Genomic DNA, 22,864 nt, shown 5'->3' on the forward strand with positions numbered 1-22,864 from the left:
AACTGGGGATTTATTTGGGGGTACTCCCACTTTTCTGTGCACAGCCAGGGAAGTTTTAATGTACTGAAAACTGAGACAGTGCAAAGAAACCAATTAAAACCTAGTTAATTAAATTAACATCTTATCACTCTTTTTGAAAAATACAATTACATGCTAAAAATAGGCTTTAAAAAAAAAAGATGAAATATTCTCCATAGGGGAAAAGATATTTACAGAAAATTTTCACATAGAAATTATTGAAATTATTCATAAAACTACACAAAGAACAATCTTTCTAACTGTAAGTCTCAATAAGTAATATCATGCCAAGAAATAAGGGCATTAATTTTAAGAAAATAAATCTAATTCTTTAGAAATATAAATGTTATATACATTCACTATTCTCAAAAGTTGACAGATCATGAGTACTCTAGGTAAAAAGAAACGTTCTTGGGCTCTCTCACTGGGGTGAAGTGTTTCAAAATGCCCAGCTGAAGCTAAGACCTCAAGCTCTCAGGACAGGCACCCCTAGACCAAGCTCTCGCTCTGCCATATATTTAATACACAGCATTGTCTTAATCTTCCCGAGTCATAATCATATGTAAAGTATGGACAAATATTAGTACCTGACTCGGGGGGTTGTTATAATTAAATGTGGTAATGCTAGTACATCTCTTAGCACAGGGACTGTAGTATAGTAAGTCACCATGTGTCAATCAACACTATTACCAAAGATAATAAATTCATACATTATAAGTTCTTCCAAGGGGGGACAGACATGAAAGCAGTCCCTCATGCAGCATTTCTATCTCTCAAAAACACTTGGGTACAACCTTCTGAATGCTTGAACTGAATTTCTGCTAAAAACTTACCAAGTCACAGAACTCAAACACCAGAAGATAGGGAATTGCTTCTACACACTGCCCGACACACTGAAGAATATTTGGATGCTGAAGGATACTGGTAAAAATAAAAGTCATAGTGTTATTCACCAGGAAGCATGACAGTCACATTGTCCATACAGTAATCAAAAATTTAACATTCATGATTTAAATCTGACAAATGGAAAAGATCACATGAAGATTATACTTAACAGATATTAACTAAGTTATCTGGTGATTGAATAAGTCCACACCAATCAGGTAAACATTTTCACAAAAGAGAGATCCTAACATAAAAATCTTTACCCTTAGTAATTTAAGTTTAGAGATAATATTTTAAGGGAGCACTTAAAAGAAGGCAAACTATACAGTTACCCCTTGTTATCTGTGGGGGATTGGTTCCAGGAACCCCTGCAGATACCAAAATCCAATCCAAAGATGCCTAGTCTCTGATATAAAATGGGGTCATATTTGCATATAATCTACACACATCCTCCCATATACTTTAAATCATCTCTAGATTACTTATAATACCTAATACAATGTAAACTCTATATAGTTATGTCTTATTTGTATTATTGTTTATTATTGTATTATTACTTTTCATTGATGTTTTTTTCCCCCCAAATATTTTCAATCCACCATTTGTTGAATCCATGGACACAGAGGGCCAACTGTATATACAAATTCAATAAGCATTTCAAGCCAAATATTAAGTAACTCAGTTTCTCCTTCAGGCTATCTAGCTTACATATACTATTTCCATAAATTCCCACAGTATATGCAAAATCCTTTTGGAAGATATTTTGTCAAAAAGAAAATAAAGTTAAAAATAGAAGACAGCCAAAATAGTTTTTTAAGAAACTTCTTATTTTGAACAAGTATGAATTTACAGGAAGTTACAATGACAGTAAAGAGAGGTCTGGTATACCCTTCTCCCAGTTTCCCCATTGGTTACACCTGACACAGTTACATACAGTACAATACCACAACCAGGGAACTGACACTGCCATGAAGTGTGTGTAGCGTTCTGGATCATGTAAGCACATTGGTGCACCCACCACCTCGCCAAAGATGCAGAACTATTCCATCGCCACAAAGCTCTCTCCCAGGCACCCCACTTATACCCCTGGCAACCACTAATCTGTTCCATTTCTATCAGGGTCTCTTCTCAGAATATGATATAAATGGAATCACATAGTATGTGGCCTTTTGAGATTTATTTTATTTTATTTTTTTTGAGACAGAGTCTCACTCTGTTGCCCGGACTAGAGTGCCGTGGCGTCAGCCTAGCTCACAGCAACCTCAAACTCCTGGGCTCAAGCAATCCTCCTGCCTCAGCCTCCCGAGTAGCTGGGACTATAGGCATGTGCCACCATGCCCGGCTAATTTTTTCTGTATATATTTTTAGTTGTCCATATAATTTCTTTCTATTTTTAGTAGAGACGGGGTTTCGCTCTTGCTCAGGCTGGTCTCGAACTCCTGAGCTCAAAGGATCCACCCGCCTCGGCCTCTCAGAGTGCTAGGATTACAGGCATGAGCCACCGCACCCGGCCGGCCTTTTGAGATTGATTTTTTCACTCAACACAATCCCCCTGAGGTCATCCAAGCTGCTGCGTGTAACCATAGTTCGTTCCTTTCTATTGTTGAGCAGTATTCCATGGTATGAAGGTACCACAGTTTGTTTAATCATTCACCTACTGAAGGACAGTTTAGTTTTCCCAGGTTTTGGCTATTCCAAATAAAGCTGCTATGAACAATCATATAAGGGTTTTTGTACAGAAATAAGCTTTCCTTTTTCTGGAATAAATGCCCAGGAGTACAACTGTTAGGTTATATGATGTGATGGTTAATTTTATGTGTCACTTCGGATGAGCCACAGTGCCTAGATATTTGGTCAAATGTTATTATGTTTCTCTGAGGGTGTTTTAGGGTGAGATTATCATTTAAATGGGTGGACTTTCAGTGAAGGGCGGACTTTCAGTGAAGCAGATCCCTCCATCAGTTGAAGTCCTTAAAGAGAACAAAGACTAACCTTCCCCATGGAAGGAGGAATTCTGCCAGCAGACAGCCTCCAGTGTTGAGCCATAACATCGGCTCTTGTCCAGCCTGCTGGCCCACCCTGCAGACCATGGCCTTGCCAGCATCCATAACCACCATACGTCAATTCCGTAAAATAAATATCTCTCTCTCTCTCTCTCTCTCTCTATATATATATGTATATGTACATATACATCCTATTGGTTCTGTTTCTCTGGAGAATGCTAGTATTTATGATAAATATTAATATGTTAGTTTTTTGAGAAACTGTCAAACTATTTTCCAGAGGGGCTCTACCATTTTACATTTCCACCAGCAATGTGTGAGAGATCTAGTTTCTCCACATCCTTATCATTTGCTATTACTGACACAATTTTTTCATTATAACTTTTTTTTTTTTTGAGACAGGGTCTCGCTCTGTTGCCCAGGTTGGAGTGCAGTGGTGTCATCATAGCTCACTGCCACCTCAAACCCCTGGGCTCAAGTGATCCTCTTGCCTCAGCCTCCTGAGTAGCTGGGCCTACAGGCATGCGCCACCAAGCCCAGCTAATTTTTGTACTTTTTATTTGAGATGGGGTGTCTCACTATACTGCTCAAGCTGGTCTCAAATTCCTGGCCCCAAAGGATCCTCCTACCTCAGCCTCCCCAAAGTACTAGGAATATAGGCATAAGCCCCTGTGCATGGCCTCATTACAGCTTTTCTAATAAGCATGCAGTGGTATCTCACTGTGATCTTAATTAATTACCTTAGTGGCTAGTGATGTGAAATATCTTTTCATGTGGTTATTTGCTATCCATACATATATGCTCTTCAGTGAAATGTCTCTTAATGTCTTCTGACAATTTTCTAACTGAATCTTTTTTCTGTTGAGTTTTGAGAGTTCTTTATAAATCCTAGATATGAATGCTATGTCAGCTATGTGGTTTGCAAGTATTTTCTCCCAGTCCGTAGCTTCTTTTTTCGCCCTCTAACTGGGGGTTTTCACAGAGCAAAAGTTTTTAATTTTGATGATACAATATATCAGTTTTTTCCTTTTAAGAAAGTTTAGCCTTATTTTTGTTCTTTCTGTTGTTCCTTCTTCCTTCCTAATGTACCAGGATTCCTTCTTTTGTCATCTCTTTTCTGTTTAGAAAACTTTGTAATTCTTTTAGGGTAAGTTTGCTGGTAATAAATTGTCTTAGTTTTCCTGCATTTGAAAATGTCTTGATATCCCCTTCATTTCTGAAGGATATTTTCCCTGGATATATTAATAGAATTTCAGAGTTCTTTTCTTTCAGCACTTGAAGAACGTGCCACTTCCTTCTGCATCCTGGTTTCTGAAGAGACATCCACCGCCATTCAAATTGTTTTCCCCCCATGGGTAAGGTGTTATATCTCTCTCCCTGCTGTCAAGATTTTTTGCTTGTCTTCAGTTTTCAGAAGTTTGACTATGATGTGTCTCAGCATGGATTTCTTTGGATTTACCCTGTTTGGGATTTGCTTGATTTCTTGAATTTGCAGGCTTTTTCTTTTCCAAATGTTTAGCCATTATTTCTTTTTTTTTTTTTTTTTTGAAACAGAGTCTCACTCTGTTGCCCGGGCTAGAGTGAGTGCTGTGGCGTCAGCTCACAGTAACCTCAAACTCCTGGGCTTAAGCGATCCTATTGCCTCAGCCTTCCGAGTAGCTGGGACTACAGGCATGTGCCACCATGCCTGGCTAATTTTTTGTGTGTAGTTGTCCATATAATTTCTTTCTATTTTTAGTAGAGACAGGGTCTCACTCTTGCTCAGGCTGGTCTTGAACTCCTGACCTCGAGCGATCCACCCGCCTCGGCCTCCCAGAGTGCTAGGATTACAGGCGTGAGCCACCGCGCCCGGCCATTACTTCTTTAAATACTTTTTCAGCCCCATCCTCTATCTTCTTTCATTCTGAGACATCTATGATGTGACTGTTCCATCTTCTGTTATAGTCTCCCATGTCCCTGAGGCTCTACTCATTTTTTCCCAAGTCTATTTTCTCTCTGTTGTTCAAATTGAGCAATATCTATTGTTTCACCTTCACTTTTACCTACTCTTTCCTCTGTCCTCTCCATTCTGCTGTTGAGCTCATCCACTGAGTTTTTCATTTCAGTGATCGTATTTTTCAGTTCTAAAATTTCCACTTAGGTCTTCTTCATGTCTTCTATTTCTTTGCTGACACTTTGTATTTTTTCACTTGTTTCAATGTGCTACAATTGTTCAGAAGTATTTTTATGATGGCTGCTTTAAAATCTTGTCAGATAATTCTAACATCACTGTCATCTCAGGGTTGGTATCTGTTGTCTTTTCTTATTGAAGGTGAGTTCTTAAGTGATAAGTGATTTTCAATTGACACTTGGACATTTTGGGCCTTGTGAGACTCTGGGTCTCATTTAATCATGTATGTTGCAGGCGGAAATCCCAAGGTAGTTTTAAACACCTGATTTTCATGGACCACATACTATGTTTCAGAGCACACGTTAAGGTTTACTTACTAGTAAGGTTCTCCGTTTTTCAAAAAAGTATCTTGTTCCTTTGGGCTTGCACTTGCTTTTAACTCCTTCACTATTACTCTTGCTACACTAGTGCCTGTGTAAATCTCTCCAAGGAGGACCTAAAACCAAAGAACAGTTTGTGTGTTACTTCCATCAAAACAGTAAAGAAGTACGTCTCATTTACCAGGTAATGGAATACAGGAAAACAAAACAACAAGTAGATGGTCTTCTATTATTTTACATACTAACTCACAAAAAGCTTGCAAACCTCAAATACTTTTCTCCAGTAAAAGGACCATTTTAAACAATTCATGAGATATTTGTAACTTTTATATATTTCTTTTCTATTTATTTTTAAATGCATTATACTTTTTATTTATTTATATTTGATTTATTGATTTACTTTAAAAAGTAGTATACTTCATGGAAATTAACATGACTTGACAGAAGAGCAATTTATAAGTTCAATCCAAATACAACTCAAAGGTTCTCAAAAACACTTCAACTAAAGTTAGTCTGCTACATGAGAAAGTAAACTGACAAACAGACAACGTATAAACAATCATACTAAAACTTAAAAATCTATGGTATTACAATAATACCAGGCCTTTATTTTGTACCAAAACATCAGTCAAAATACATAGGAAAAATATTCCACTGAAATTAATAGAATACAAAATGAGAATGAACTAGCTACAAGGGAAGTATTAAATATAACATAGGACAATGCCAAGGCATACTAAAATATAACAGTTAAGATGAAAATGATGATAAAGTAAAGGTTTTTATTTAGAGAATAATGAAAACTAAAAGACTTCCTTTTAAAAATAGTTTTAAATATTTCTGTAAAATGGATTAATTTTAATGCCCTGGAAGTAGAGAGTAAGAACCTGAACACAATTCAATGTGTTTATCAGGAATATAAGGACAGAAAAATAAAGAGAACAAGAAATTCTGATAATCATCTTCTTTGTTTCAAATAACCAGCTACACAGATGACAGGAACAGCAATCATAAGGTATCAGTTTTTGAAAAGGGGAAGAGTAACCACAGGCGACTGTCACCACCTGGTTCAGCTTGTCCCCCTCTATCAATACCAAAAGCATTCTTGGTCTTCCATGCCTTCAGGGACAATTCATTCTACACCTTACCTCTTAGCTCTTTTATTTCCTTCCAATCATCTCTATGATCTCAGCAACCAATTCCATGGGTCTATACCTAGCTAATAATTATCCTAGTATTGAATTCTGACTTCTCTTTCTCTACCCAGTCCCTTTAGTTCCAGCACAGTTACTCCAACACTGGAACCCAACAAGTGTCCAATCTGCCCTCCCAATCCACTCACAGCACCACTTTCTCACACCCACCCCCTACCAGTCCTCACTACCTTCCTGGACCATCTTAGACCCCTGCTCCCTCCCTACCCTCTCTCTGAGGCACATCAGTCCATCCAAACCCCAGTGCTGGTTCAATTCAACTACCAGCCTGTAAAGAAGCACACACACACACACACACACACACACACACGAGACCAGACAACCACAATGACTAGTCTCACTTTCAATTGGTGAGGGCCCTCAGTGCTCACCGTTCCCCATTTCCCTAGCTGATAAACTTTCCCAGACGACTCTCTCACACCTTCTCTGGTTCAAACTTCTAACACATCTTTTTACTCCTCCCTTTCAAGTGAGGAACTGGCCTCCTGTTCACTGAAGAACAATCAAAAGGGAACTTCCATCAAATCCACCTGCTCCTGTATCCACACCCTTTGCTTTTGCTGCCATTTCAAGAGACGCTGCCTTTGCTCCTCAGACTAAGTCCTCCAACTGCGCTATTGACCCATCCTCTTGCTCACTAAGGACTTTGCTCCTGCAATTACTCTGTCTCCTGCATTGTCAGTGCTTCCCCCTCTACATAGGAACATGTTGAAAGAGCTTCCCATCCTGTAAAAAAAAAAAAAACCACATCAAAAAACCTTTCCTTAGCCCTGCAGGGGTTCCCAAACAGGTATTATTCCATTTCTCTGCTTCTCTTTTTTGTTTGTTTGGTTTTTTTTGAGATAGAGTCTCACTCTGTCACCCAGGTTGGAGTGGAGTGGTGTGATCACAGCTCACTGTAACCTTGAACTCCTGAGCTCAAGCAATCCTCCTGCCTTATCGTCCCAAGCAGCTAGGACTACAGGGACACACCACCATATCCAGCTAATTTGTTGTAGAGATGGGTTCTTGCTATTTTGCCCAGGCTGGCCTCGAACTCCTGGCCTCAAGGGATTCTCCTGTCTCTGTCACCTCTGCTTCCTTTAGAGTAAAACTCCTCAAGAGAGTTGTCTAAATGCACTGTCTCCTCTTTCTCTCTTGAAGCCATTCTACACAAAGATGTGCCATCATCATTCCCCTATACAGCTTCCTTCAAGGACACCAAGGAACTCAACGTGGCTGAATCCTAATTCTCCCAGTCTTCATCTTATTCAATTTGTAAGCTGCAGCATTTACAATTAATCTGCTTGGAATTCCTTCTTCACCTGACTTTCAGAACACACCTTTCTCCTGCACGTCTCCCTGCCCACTGGCTCTCCCTGACTGCACTGACCTCTCCCTGTGAGAGCCTGCGGGATGAGTCCTTACCCTCCCTGTCTTCTCCATCTTGAAACTCTCTCTGATTTCCTCTAGTCTCATGGCTCTAAACACCAGCTGTATACTCCGTGGCCTGGAACCTCTCTCTTTAACTCTGGATTTGCATTTCCAGTTGCCTACTTGGTAGCCCTACTTAAATGTCTAACAGCCACTCACACCTAATATAGCCGAAGTGAACTCCTGACTTCCTCCTCCAAACCTGTTTCTCCTGTAGCCTTCTTTGAATTTCAGTTGACAACAACCCCATTCTTCATTTACTCAGGCCATCAACAGCCATCCTTGACTGTTCCCTTCCTCCAGATTCCACACCTAATCCACACGAAGCCCTGCATTCTCTCATCTGAACGTCTATCTTGGGTCCCCCCCACTTCTCACCACCCCCACTGCTACCTCCCAGGTTCAAGCCTGTCTGGATCTCTCCCTGGATGACTGCAGCAGCCCTCTCACCAACTTCTTGATTTCACCTTTCCCCCTACAACTGCCAGAGAGATCCTTTTAAAGGTAACACAATCGTGTCACTCATCTCTCAACCAACAGAGTATTTCCTCATTTCACTCTGAGTAACAGTCTGCCTCTAGTGCATACAATCTCTGCATCATCTGGCTCCCCCATACCTCTCTGAGCCCACCTCCTGCAATGGATTATTTACTGTCCGACTCTCCCAGCTAGGGATTTAAGCCTTGTGAATCGGGGAGTCTACTGTGTTTGCTGCTGCACTCCCTGCAGTCCTCTATATCCTACCGCTACCCTGAGAACAATGCCTAGGATGTAAAGGTTTTCCTAAATGGCTCACATTCGGTAACTAATAAAGGTTGGAAAACATTAAAGATACAAAACCAACAGACAGATCTGAACAGAAGCAGCAGCAGCATCAGATGGATGATGACAGAGCAAATATATCCTGCCACCTTAGGCCCCCTGCTGATGCTGCAATCACCCCTCAATTAGGAACCTATTATAGAAAATGACTGGTACAATGTGGGAAGACATGTGTAAGATTATTCCTTCTGAACACTCTATGGAAAAAGGTCAACAAAGCACTGTTACTACAGGCCACTTGACAGGCTATGAGAAACACAGGTAGCTCTTCACCATGGTCTTCATTATATTAAGACTGTGTGTTTACAGTGCTAAAGTAGTTTCAGTACTATAAAGGGAAGGGAAAAAGAAGAGGGGAAGGAGGGAAAAAGGAGAAGAAGTAAAAAACAAATCATTTAACTTGAGGAGGACAAAAAGCTGCTGAAAGTTCAGGTCTCTTTTCGCTTCTTAGCTGTTCTTATGCCAACAATTAGAAAAGTCGCTATCAGCCGGGTATGGTGGCATGCACCTGTAGTCCTACCTACTCAGGAAGCTGAGGCAGGAGAACTGCCTTAAGTGACAGAGCAAGATCCTGTCTCTAAACAAACGATGACCAAAAAGTCTCTAATACATTTAAAAAAAAAAAAGACTTTTGCTATGATCTGAATGTTTGTGTTCCCTCAAAATTCATATGTTCAAACCTAACCACTAATGTCCTGGTGAGTCCCAGTCTTACTGTGAGACCAGAGCATGGAGCCAAGGTGTGGGAGCCTAACCAATGTCGTGGTAAGAAGGTGGTCCTTAGGGAGGAATGCAATTAGTGTACTTATAAAAGAGGCTCCAGAGAGCTGCCTTTCCCATTCCACGATGTGAGGACATAGCAAGAAGGTGGCATCTAGGAACCAGAAAGCAAGCCTTTCACCAGACGGTGAATCTACTGGCACCTTGATGTGGGGCTTCACAGACTCCAGAACTGTGAGAAACAATTCCTGCTGTTTCTAAGCCAACCAGTTTATGGTACTTTGTTAACAGGAGCCTGAATGAACCAAGACAACCTTCTTGGAAAAAGTTACACACCCAGGAATGTTGAGGCTCACAATGGAGAAACTCAATTAGTACTACAGCATCTACAGAGAACATGAATTGTCTCACGGTACAGTTCTTAATTAGCTTTAAATTCTGAACAGTATAATTAGGAGGTGAAAAAAAAAATCAAAGTGAAGAACATTTTACCTTTCCAAACCAGCCATTTCCAATTTCCTGTATGTAGTTTAGACTGTGGCGGGCAACTTGAGACTTCAACCCTTCTGTAGAGAAAAGAACATTAAAAATTAAATATAAGTTTCTAACTAAAATAAATATTAAATACATAACCTATAAAGTACAAACACTAACAGAAATTTATCGCTTGTGCTAATAAAGATAGAAACAGACACATAAAACATCTCTTTCAAACTGACAATGCCAAAACAATTGCAGGTTTTAAAACTGACCATATTTTTTTAATGAGTATCCTACTATGATCCTTTAATACCTTGTACTGTTTTGTTCTGGTCCAACTACTCTAACGTAACCACCACTCACCATTCCGACAGCCTTTACTTAGTTATTATTTTTATGATCTCTCTTTAACAGCTCACCTGGATACAGGATTAGCCCTCCTAAACTATTCTCCCTTAATGTCTTAGGAACAGCTTTACTGAAGTATAATGGATATATAATAAAATGCACATATTTAAAATGTACAATTTGACATATTTTGATATATGTATGTACCTGTAAAACCACCACCAAAATAAAATGTTGAACATCTCTATCACCCCCAAAAGTTTTCTCACACCCCTCAGTAATCCCTCCTTCTTGTGCCCACCTCTAAACAACCATTCATGTGCACTATAATTCGCATTTTCTAAAATTTTATGCACCTGGAATCATACAGCATGTATTCTTTAATGATTTGGCTTATATCAATTATTTTAAGATTCAATCCCAAGTTTTTGTGTATACCAAGAGTCCATCCTTTTTTATCACTGAAGAGTTTTCCACTGAATGGATATACCAGAGTTTGTTTATTTATCCAGAGGTTGATGGGTATCTATGTTGTTTACAGGTTGGAGCTATCACAAATCAAGGTGCTATAAACATATGTTTACAAGTCTTTGTATGGACATATGCTTTCATTTCTCTTGGATAAATACCAAGGGACGAAATGACTAGATCATATGGTAGGTGTATATTTAACTTTTTAAGAAGCTACCAATTGCTTCTTAGAACATGAGAGTTCCAGTTGCTCCAAATCTTTGCCATCACTTGGTATAGTCAATCTTTTCCATTTTAGCCATTGTAAAAGGTATACAAGCTTATTTTAGTTTTAATTTTCAGTTCCCTAATGATTCATGATGTTGAGTACCTTTTCACTTGCTTATTTGCCATCTATATATCTTCTGAGGTGACATATCTGTGCAAATCTTTGCCTCATTTTTATTGGGTTGTTTTCTTACTGTTGAGTTTTGAAAATTGCAAATATTTTCTCCCAGTCCATGGCTTGACTTTTCATTCTCTTCACAGTGTCTTTCAAAATGCAGATGTTTTTAATTTTGATAAAGTCTAATTTATCAATATTTCCTTTTGTGAATACTTTTGGTGTCATATCTAATAAATCTTTGCCTAACTTACGATCACAAAGATTTTCTTCTACAAGCTTTACATTTAGGCTTATGGTGCCTTTTGAGTTAATTTTTACATACAGTACAAGGTATGGATCAAGGTTCATTTGTTTGCCTATGAATATCCATTTGTTCCAGCACCATGTAATTGCACCTCTATCAAATGAATTGACCATAGAAGAGGTGACATCAGTGGAAATGGTGAAGTAAGGACCTCTGGGGGCTGTCCCTACCTAGAAACACTAAAAATCATTTCAAAAACTATCAATATCAACCTTATCAGAACTCTGGAAGATAGTCAAAGGTTTACAGTAACCAAAGTGAACCAGGAGAGAGTTCACTGGAACAGGGTTGAAGTTGTGGCTTTCACTTACCCTAAGCCCACTCCCCCCACCCCAGTGCAGCAGCAGTCTAAGATGGCTTGTGTTCCCCGTGTGAGTACCAGTTTGAGAGGGAACAAAGTGGACCTTATCCCCAAATAACTGTGTTTGTTTTGACCTGACTAGGGTTCCCTGAAGCAGTGGTCTCCAACCTTTTTGGCATCAGGGACAGGTTTCATGGAGGACAATTTTTCCACATACCAAGTGTGGGGTGGGGGAGATGGTTTCCGACAAATTCTCATAAGGAGCGTGCAACCTAGATTCCTCTTGTGCACAGTTTATAGTAGGGTTCACGCTCCTATGAGAATCTAATGCTGCTGATGATCTGACAGGAGGCAGAGCTCAGGCAGTGATGCAAGCAATGGGGAGTGGCTGTAAATACAGATGAAGCCTCACTGGCTCGCCCACCGGTCACCTCTTACTGTGCGGCCAGTTCTTAACAGGCCACGGACCGGTACCCATCCACAGCCTGGAGGTTGGGGATCCCAGCACTGACTGCCACAGTGGCTTCTCTTTATTTCACCTAACTCAAAACTCTATCAGGACAGAGTGGTCACATGTTCCTTGAAAACAACCAAAGTCAAATGAACAAGCCACTGCTGCCTGGGGCAAAAGTAACAGTTGAGGCAAACAATACATATGCTCAGGGAAGGATATGTGCTCAGAAAGACTTGAGAAGAACATAAGCTTTCACCCTCTGGCTAGTCTTTAGGCTCAGCACACAAAGGAAGTAAAGGTTAAGGCAGAGTTGTAAACAGCCTGGCTAAGTGACGAAGGAGTGTCCTAACACACAGGGCCAATCTGTAAAGGCCCAGAGAGTATTTTTCTTTCTATTCTATAACTTCTTTTTTGTACATATTATTCAAAATGTCAGTTTTCAACAAAAAAATTATGAAGCATGCAAAGAAACAAGAAAGTATAGCCCAATAACAGGTAAAAAAGGAATGAACAGAAACCATCTCTGAGAAAACAGACATTGGACTTATCAGACAGGACCTTAAGTCAACTCTCTTAAATATGTTCCAAGAGCTAAAAGAAAACATGGACAAAGAATTAAAGGAAACCAGGAGAATGATGTCCTACCAAATAGAGAAAATCAATAAAGAGATAGAAATTACAAAAAGAAACAAAATAGAATTCTGGAGCTGAAAAGTACAGTAAGTGAAATGAAAAATTCACTAGAGAGGTTCAAAAAAAAACTTAAGCAGACACATTCAATGAACTTGAAGATAAGTTAAATGAAATTATCCAGTCTGAGAAGTAAAAAGGAAAAAGAATGAAGAAAAATGAAGAGAGCCTAAGGAAGCTACGGGACACCATCAAATGAACCAATATACACATAATAGGAGCTCCAGAAAGAAAAAGAGACAGAAAAAATATTTGAAGACATAAAGGTAGAAAATGCTCCAAATCTGTTAAAGGACATGAATCTACACATCCAGAAAGCTCAAAAATTTCTAAGTAGGATAAACTCAAAGAGATCCATCCACACTCAGACACATTATAATCAAGCTGTAGAAAACCAAAGAGAGAATCTTGAAAGCAACACGAGAAAGCAACTCATCATATACAAGTGATCCTCAATAAGATTAACGGTCAATTACTCATCAGAAACCATGGAGGCCAGAAGGCAGTGAAATATATATATTAAGCACTGAAAGAAAATTTCTGTGAACCAGGAATTCTATATCTGGCAAAATTATCTTTCAAAAATGAAGGCGAAATCAAGATATTCTGAGATAAACAAATGTTTAGAGAGTATGCTTCTAGTAGCAGTATACCTGACCTACAACAAATGTTAAAGGGAGAAATAAAAGGGACAGAAATAAAGGACACTAAACAGCAACTTGAAGCCATCTGAAGAAATGAAGATCTCCAGTAAAGGTAACTACATAGGTAAATATAAAAACCAATATTATTGTATTATTGGTATATAGCTCCTCTTTTTATTTCCTACATGATTTAAAAGACAAACACATAAAAAATTATAAATCTACATTAATGGGCACAAAATATATAAAGATGTAATTTGTGACAACAACTTAAAGGGAAGGGACTGAGCCATACAGGAGCAAAGTTTTTGCATGCCATTAAAGTTAAGCTGATTTTAATTCAAACTCAACTGAGATCAATTTAGGATGTTAATTGTAATCTTAATGGTAATCACTAAGAAAATATCTTAAGAATATCATCAAAAGAGAATGAGAAAATCAAAATGGTATGTAAAAAAAAAAAAACCTATCAAAATCCCAATGGCCTATTTTGCAGAAATAGAAAAACTGATCCCCAAATTCACATGGAATTGTAAGGGATCCCAAATAGCCAAAAGAATCTTGAAAAAGCAAAAGTCAGAAGATTCACACATCTTGATTTCACAACTTAGTACAAAACAGAAGCTACAGTAATCAAAACAGTTTGGTACTAGCATAAAGATAGATATATAGATAAATGGAATACAACTGAGAGTCCAGAAAAAAACTCAAACAAATATGGTGAACTGATTTTCAAAAGGGGTGCCAAGACAAGTCAATGGGGAAAGAACAGTCTCTTCAAACACTGTCACTGAGACAACTGGATAAGCACATGTAAAAGAATTAAGGTAGGCCCTTAACTCAAATCATATTAAAAAATTAACTCAAAATGGGTCTAAGAGCTAAATTTAAGACTTAAAATTATAAAACTCATAGAAGAAAACATAGAGGCAAATTTTTATGATTTTGGATTTGGCGATAGTTTCTTAAATATGACACCAAAAGCACAAGCAACAAAAGAACAGATAAACTGGACTTCATCAAAATTAAAAACTTATGTTTCAAAGGACACTATGAAGAGAGTGAAACAGAGCATACAGAATGCAAAAAAAAAAAATCTGTAATTCATATGTTATTATAAAGCTATTATAATTAAGAGAGTGGTGCTGGGACAAGAAATAGACAAATCAACTAATGAAAGAGAATAGAAAGCCTAAAACAGCCCCCCTCCACACACACAGAAGCAGAGAGAAAAGGAAAGACCAATGAATGAAAGAAGCTGAAAAAATATAGCAATTTACAAAGGAAAACAACTTGAATTTCCTCCTAACACCATACTCAAAAATCAACTCAAGATGAGTTATAGATTTAAATGTCAAAGCAAAACCTTAAAACATTAAAATGAAAAAGAGAGAGAGGTTATTTTGATCACAGAATGAGGAAGGATTTCTTAAGACAAAATGTTTTCACTCTAAAAAGACTTAAATTCAAACTCTTAGACTGTTAAATTGGCTATATTAAAATTAGGAACTTTGTGCATCAAAAACCTCCTTTTTTGTGTATGTGTGATTGGTTTTTTTTTTTTTTTTTTAGTATATCATTTTGATTCCCTCTTCATTTCCTTTTCTGTATATTTTTAGTGTCTACCGTGGGGATTACAGCTAAGGTCCTAAACTTATAACCATCCAGTTTGAACTGATACCAATTTAGTTTCAAAAGCAATAGCATATGCCATTTAATACCCAACTGGAAGGAATATAAATTGGCACAACTTCTGTGCAGGGTAAGCTGGCAATAACCATCAAAATTATAAACACATACATCCACTCTTTGACCCAGTTTTAAAAATTTATTCTACAAACATATAAGCACAACAACAATGTGCAAAACAACAAACAAGCTTCATTTGTACTAGCATAAGATTAGAAACAACACAAATATTCATCAACAGGAGACTGCTTAAATAAATTGTGCTAAATCCATACAATTTACATAGTATGAACCTATAAGCAAGAATAAATAAGTTCTTTTTATTGATATGGAAAGATCTCTGAGGTATATTGATAAGTGAAAAAAGCAAGATGCAGACTAATGTATTTACCATGATAACTTTGAGTTAAAAAGTGGGAGGGCCTATGCATATATGTGGGCAGGGGGTATGTGGCTATCTCTGTACCTTCCTCTCAATTTTGCTGTGAACCTAAAACCACTCTACAAAAATAAATCTTTTAAAAATTAAAAAATTAAATTTTAAAAAGGTGGGGATATTTGTATCAACAAACTCTAGAAAGATGTACAAGAAACCAAGAACCAAGAAGAGGAGTTGTTACCTAAGGAGGGTAGAGGTGGAAAATGGGGTCAGATTCACATATTAGAGGGAGACTTTTCATTATACATACTTTATGTTTTGGTTTTTGAACTAAGTGACTATGTTATTTATTCAAAAAAAATAAAATACATTTTAAAAATAGAAAAAAGAAAAAAACTGGTAGAACTTTCTTTCTAGGCTCCTGAATATGTGGCATACCTTTCTCACATAACATTTCACAAATATCTTTCATAGTCAAATACAATTCACCTTCATCTTTTCATAGGAACACATAATACTCCACTGTATGGATTTACTGTAATTTAACAAATCACATATTGACAAACATTTAATCTGGTTCCATTTTACACTGCTCAACAAAGCTGCGGTAAATTCCTTTTACACATATATTTGTATATTTACCCAATTAGTTCCTGAACATAAATGACTAAAAGTGGAATTGCTAGATCAAGAGTAAACAGATTTCACATTCTGACACATACTGTCAGGCTGCCCCTCCAGAAGGAATGTGTTCATCAGCTCAAAGCTACACTAACAGCCAGTGCAGGTTCCCCCTACAAACACCCACCAATCACTACACCTAGTGCTGTTTCTCTTTCATCTTTGTCTGTTATCAGCTTACTTTGTTTGCATTTCTTTAATTAACAATTTTTTAAATAGAGATGGGGTCTAGCTATATTGACCAGGCTGGTCTTGAACTCCTGGCCTCAATCCTCCCACTTCAGTCTCCCGAAGTGCTGGGTATGTGAGCCACCGCATCCGGCCCACTTTCTTTAAATAATGAGGTTCTTACGTTGATTGGCCATTTGATTTCTCTCCGTGAGTTTCTTCTTTCATGTCTTCAGCTTATTTTTTCTAGTGGTCTGTTATTCTTTTTCTTACCTAATTGTTTGTACTCTTAATACATAACCATTTTAAATCCTGTTTGTACTTCATAAATATTTTTGCTACTATATACAAATTTGTGTATAGTGTCTTTTTGCATATAAAATATTTCATTTTATAAATCAGATGTGGCAATATTTTCTTTTATGGGTTCTAATTTAGTGCTTTGCTTGGAAAGGCCTCTTATATCCCAAGATGATAAAAAACATTCTTAAGTATTCTATGCAGAGAAATTTAAAATGATTTCTTCCTATTAAGGGGGATTTTAAAACAGAGGGCTTCAGTAAAACAGAAAGGGGGGGATATGTATAAACAAAATTAGGATGGCTGCCCAGATCTCTAGAATTTCTCTCCTGCCCACATTTGACTGTGTTCCTGTCCATCTCCAGTAGATCTTTTTTTTTTTTTTTGAAACAGAGTCTCGCTCTGTTGCCCGGGCTAGAGTGAGTGCCGTGGCGTCCTCCTCCAGCAACCTCAAACTCCTGGGCTCAAGCAATCCTTCTGCCTCAGCCTCCTGAGTAGCTGGGACTACAGGCATGTGCCACCATGCCCAGCTAATTTTTTCTATATATTTTTAGTTGTCCATATAATTTCTTTCTATTTTTAGTAGAGACGGGGTCTCGCTCTTGCTCAGGCTGGTCTCGAACTCCTGAGCTCAAAGGATCCGCCCGCCTCGGCCTCCCAAGTGCTAGGATTACAGGTGTGAGCCACCGCGCCCAGCCATCTCCAGTAGATCTTGAAGAGAAGCTGTCAGTCTCTTATCTGTTCCTACCTTCCTGCCTACCATGATGGCTCCACATCACATAACTCAGTGAGGCCAACCAGAATGCCTCTCCAAGGTTTTTCTTTCTGGTCCAAGGAGACAGAAGCTCCTTTTCCTCTCTGTTTGTAAAACTACAAGGATATGGACCTGGAATTGCTAGCAGTCATCCTCCTACTGAGGAGAGAAGCTGTCCAAGAGATTAAGCAAAATACACCTTAATTACAAATATTTAAATGAAATGCACCAGCTGTGTCATGTTTCATCTGACTTTTTCTTATAGTCATGCATTCCTACAGTGGTATAATCAACTCTTGGGTTTATTCTGCCCTAAACATAGCCCTCGGTGCATGTAGGACCACAAAAGCCAGTCCTAGCACCTACAGATTTAAACAGCCTTCTTGTAGCAGTCTTAGATTAGAAAACCCTATTTGTTGAACCACGAGTAATATTCTATTTTGAACAAGAAATCAATACCTAATCAAATCTATCTTAAGAAGCTTATGAAAAGTAAATCTGATTAACATATCCCTCCCTCCCCAAATGCAGGACATCCCAGGAGAAGATAGCACTGTGCTACTCAGCACGACTGGCAGTATCCAGAACTAGTAAAGAAACCAGCTACCAAAACAGAGCCCAGGAGCTCTGTGTCCAAGTACTCAATTTCAATGAATCAAGACGACCAGTTTTATTCTTATACCAGACCCACGGTCCAGAAAGGAAAAGACTCAGCTTTTGCAAGAATACAATGGGCCTGACCACTAGAATCCAGCTTCACCAGGAGCAGAGGGAAGAGAACCAAGCAAAGGAGGGGATGGACAGGCCAATATTCTATGATAGCAAGGTTCCCATTCTCACTTCTCAGAACAATTCATGGAAATATGACATTAGCATGGAAGGTCTTACCTACAGAAGGCTGGAATTGTGATGGAGCTGGTAGTGAAATATTTGGTACTGAAAGTGTGAAGACCTCTGCTGGAGATTGGACAGAGGGAGTATCTTCTGCTGGTGGTGTGAAATCTATCTCATCATCAAAATTATCTTCAAATTCCTAAATTAAAAGAGAGTAAGTATTAAAAACCACTGGCTAACACTTAAGATAGAGACACATTTATTCAGTCATTTAGAATTTGCCATAGTTTTTTTTATTCCAATTTGTACATGCTTCAAGAAAAAAGCATATGTAATGTTCTCCAACTCCAAACAGCACAATAAATAAGATTTGAAAATAAATTACATACATTTTATGTAACTTTTAAAACTGATGGCTTGAAGTACAAAATTTTCTAAAATGACCAAGGAAGTTAACATGGAAATACTGAAAAGTTTACTTTAAATTACTACAGTTTAAGCAATTCTTAAAATTATTCAGTTTCACAAATCTCTTTGCAAATTCAAAACAAATTCATTTTGTTTTTAAACTGTGTATGTATTTCCAATTGCAATGTGATTTCTACCAAAATGAAGACAGTTAAAAGACTCAAAAGATATTTTTAAGAGAGCCCTACTTCTCTGGAAAGAGTAACAATGAAAACATTACCAAACTGGGTAGAAAAATCATCAGGGTCTGAACCACAGAGGTCAGTGGTAAAACCATGTAGCACGTAAGTGGAATTAACATACAATAATATCTGGTTTTCCAAAGATGACAACTTTAAAAGTGTGGATGCACCAATAAGGCTACGGAAAACTTTTAAATGACTGTGCAGCAGAAAGCTATTCCAACTCTTCCTTTCATCACTCTAGTGAGTTGGGTGTACCTTGATGTCCATGTTAATTTACCATAGATACAGCCAATTATCAAGTCATTCATTCGGATAATGAACAAGTATTTACCCCTCCAGGCACCATAACGGAAGCTGAGAACACATCTGTGAACAAGACCAATTTCCATTCCTCTATGAATATTCTTCCTTTCATTTGCCTTTTCTACCACCTTCCCTTAGCCCCCACCTAATACAAGGAAGAAACTGAAAGTTATGAAAGTAGATTTCTCTAACATTTATGTTTACATATGCATGTGAGAAGACATTATTCTCATATATGTTCTCAAATGCATTAAAGGACATTATGGCTATTTGTATCAAGGGGGCAGGGAGCAGGAAAATTAAGGTACTGTAACTTTACTTCTGAGCTGAAAAAATTCTTTGATTTTCCTTTTTGGACATTCCTAAAGGTTCTCTCATTAAAAAGACTTTGTCTATCACTCCTATCTTAAAAATAATGTACTCAAAACTTGGCAGCAGCATGACATACCATTAGGTATACCAGCAGATGATTTTAAAGATTCGGACAGGTAATAGAGTATAATAAGAAAAATAAGATAAGACTGGGTCACTTTTAAAGTTATGCCAGCGGCTACCTGGATGAACCTGGGCAAGTCGCTTACTTCAGCAGACTGTAGCTTCCTGGTCTATAAAATGACGCCCACAGGACCATGAACTCTGAAATTGCATAGCTCTAAGTCTAAAAGGAAACCAACAAATCACAGATGGTAAAACTCTTAGTCACACAGATTCTAGAGCTGGAGAGGGTCCTGTAACACACCGTGTCCCCTGCATCAGAATCACCTGCATCAGAATCACCTGAGGAAGCCTGACAACAATACAGATTCCTATGTCCTGTCTTGAATCTGCATCATAATAAACTCCCTCATTTGATACTGACATTCAAAAGGGTTAGAACAATCTAAGGCAAGAATGAGGTATCACGAAATGTGAGACAGAGACTGGATTTCAGTATCAACAACACTGATCAGACTTCATCTTTGTCCCGAAATGGCCAGGTTTCTGTGCAAAGTCCCTCAGCAAGACCGATAGTCAGGGGGACACAGCCATTCTACCTACAACTGTGACCCCGTAGTGCAGTCATTAAGTTCCCGCAGAAGTACCTATACAGATTCTAAGGCCTAGGGGCCCATGCTGTTAATAAAGCCCTACAGGTTTCAGGCAAAATCTTCTAAAGAAAATGACATATGTTAGTGACTCTTTTCCTACCGCCTTCCTCTGTCCTCAGCCTTCTGTGTGCTGAGTTGTGAGAACAGCCCATCTCCTGTCTCCTCAGAGCTGCCACCGCACTCAAGGTAAAGAGAACACACTATAAAAACAAGCATGAGGCTCTAGAAATCAGGTCCCCATGTCCAGTGAAGGTTTTAGCTAGGAGACAACTTTCTTTTTTTCCCCAATTTGAACCACTGGCCCTCAGGACTCCTGGGCCAGGTCTAGTTACAGGACCATTTTCTCTGCATGCATGTGTTCCTTTTTTTTTTTTTTTTTTTCCCATGTATTCCTTCTTAACAAGTAATTACTGAGCCCTAATACATGCCAGCAGGCAAAGAGCAAGTTCTAGCACAGGATTTCCCAGCTGGTTTACTGGTAGATTCCACTCACAGCTGCTACACCGCCAGCCCTTCTCTCCTATCCCCAGGCCAGGATTTTACAATAGGCAGCATTCTTCTCCCCTTTAGGGAAGTAGAGGTTTCCATGTTCTTCCTCATACACAAAACACATTGGGGGATCCTTTTGTCTCAGTAATATTAATAACCACAAATCCGCCAGCCTACAAAAGTTTGGAAAAAAAAAACACACACACAAAAAAAACCACAAAAGCAGCCTGCTCTTTCTCATAGGTCTGTGGCAAGTGAATTCAATCATCGTGCTTTATTCCTCGCTTAGCAAAAACTTAAACTCACCACAGACAAGTAGCTATTGTCAATGATGTCCTAAGGCAGAGTCAGCAAACTACAGCCATGGGCCAAAACCAAACTGCCTACTTTTGTAAATAAAGTTTTACTGGCACAAAACCATGACCACTTGCTAACACAGTACCTATCACTGATGTGGCCCTACAATGGCAGACTACAGAGTTCAGCCGCTGTGACAGAGACTGTCTTGCCCATGGTATGTACTATTCACTGTGGCAGAAACTATTTACTATCTGGCCCTTACTGAAAAAGTTTGCTGACCCTGCTCCCAAGGGACTGTAATATGCAGCCATTCTATTGATGAACACATTAGAAGATAATTTTAAATGTTCCTACCATCTGTGCTCACCTTAAAGTCTATTTCTGGGTCCTTACAGCAGGATACACAGTTTGCAATTAACACAATTAATATCATGAAACTGCACACAGATAGGATCACAAAAGATGAGGAAACTTCTGCAGCAGGTGCCTCCCCTGGAAAGAGAGATAATAATAATAAAAACATGTACACTCCAAAATCAACTTTAATTAGTGAACCAATATATTTTCCTCTGGATACAAATGGGACCAAGGGTTAATAAAATAACACTCCAGATAAAGCTGATGACGAACTCAGGGTAAGTTTATTTTAAAATAATTTAAGATTTACAGAAGAGTTGCAAAGCCAATACAGAGAGTTCCCATCTACCCTTTACCCAGCTTCCACTAATGTTAACAGCTTACAATACCACGGTACATTTGTCAAAACTAGGACACTAACATGGGCACAATACTATTAACTGAACTTCAGACTTGTTTGGATTTTACCATCTTCTCCACTCAAGTCCTTTTTCTTTTCCACGATTCAATCCAGACTACCAGTGCTGCATTTAATCACCATGTCTCCTCCCATCTCTGTCCGTTTCTCAGTCTTTCCTTGTGTTTCACAACTTTGAGGTATTCTGTGGAATGTCCCTCAATCTGGGTTGCCTGAGGTCTTCTCAGGATTAGACCAAGGTGATAGGTATTTGGGAAGAACCTAGAATACCGCCAGGGTAGATTGCCCTCCTCCTTGCATCACATCAGGGAACGTGACTTATTCCTGGTGACCTTTGATCACACAGTCCAGGTGGCTCTGGCCAGGCCTCACCATCACAAAGTTGCCACCTTCCCATCACATGTTCTATCCCTCAAGAGCAAGGCACAAAGTCCGTGCACACCCACAGGGAAGGGAAGTAAGCTGTACTTTCTGGGGGAAGGAGTATGAAAGAGTTGGTAGAGACAATGTTAAAAACACTACAACAATTAATACATATTTAGGGGGAGATACTCCAAGGCTACACAAATACCCTGTTTCTCCTTAAAGTTCTGCACACCCACTTTTGCATTTGGCAGTGCATCTTACCTACAGCAATTAACACTGTGATGTTTTAATGGTGATTTTCTATTTCTCTTTTTCCCTATATTCATTATTTAGAATTCTTCTGTAAGGAAGATTTGTCCCTTCTCCTCCACACTTTGGTTCCAGCTTTTCCACTGGGAGCTCTTTCAAGTTGACTACTGCATCCTTTTGATATACCCCATCCA

General features: G+C 38.6%; 1 protein-coding gene across 1 annotated transcript in view; it reads right to left on the bottom strand.

Annotated features, from left to right (window-relative positions):
* LMTK2 (lemur tyrosine kinase 2) overlaps positions 1–22,864 on the bottom strand; it is a 92,669-nt gene that overhangs the window by 47,606 nt on the left and 22,199 nt on the right. Inside the window, exons 2-6 of the mRNA XM_069486554.1 lie at positions 21,648–21,772; positions 18,502–18,646; positions 10,058–10,131; positions 5,394–5,512; positions 852–939 (exon numbers count right to left, since the gene is read on the bottom strand). Coding sequence (XP_069342655.1) covers positions 852–939; positions 5,394–5,512; positions 10,058–10,131; positions 18,502–18,646; positions 21,648–21,772 — 551 coding nt within the window. The remainder of the gene's footprint in view (positions 1–851; positions 940–5,393; positions 5,513–10,057; positions 10,132–18,501; positions 18,647–21,647; positions 21,773–22,864) is intronic.

This window comes from Eulemur rufifrons, chromosome 14 (genome assembly GCF_041146395.1).
Source record: "Eulemur rufifrons isolate Redbay chromosome 14, OSU_ERuf_1, whole genome shotgun sequence".
Taxonomy (NCBI): Eukaryota; Metazoa; Chordata; class Mammalia; order Primates; family Lemuridae; genus Eulemur; species Eulemur rufifrons.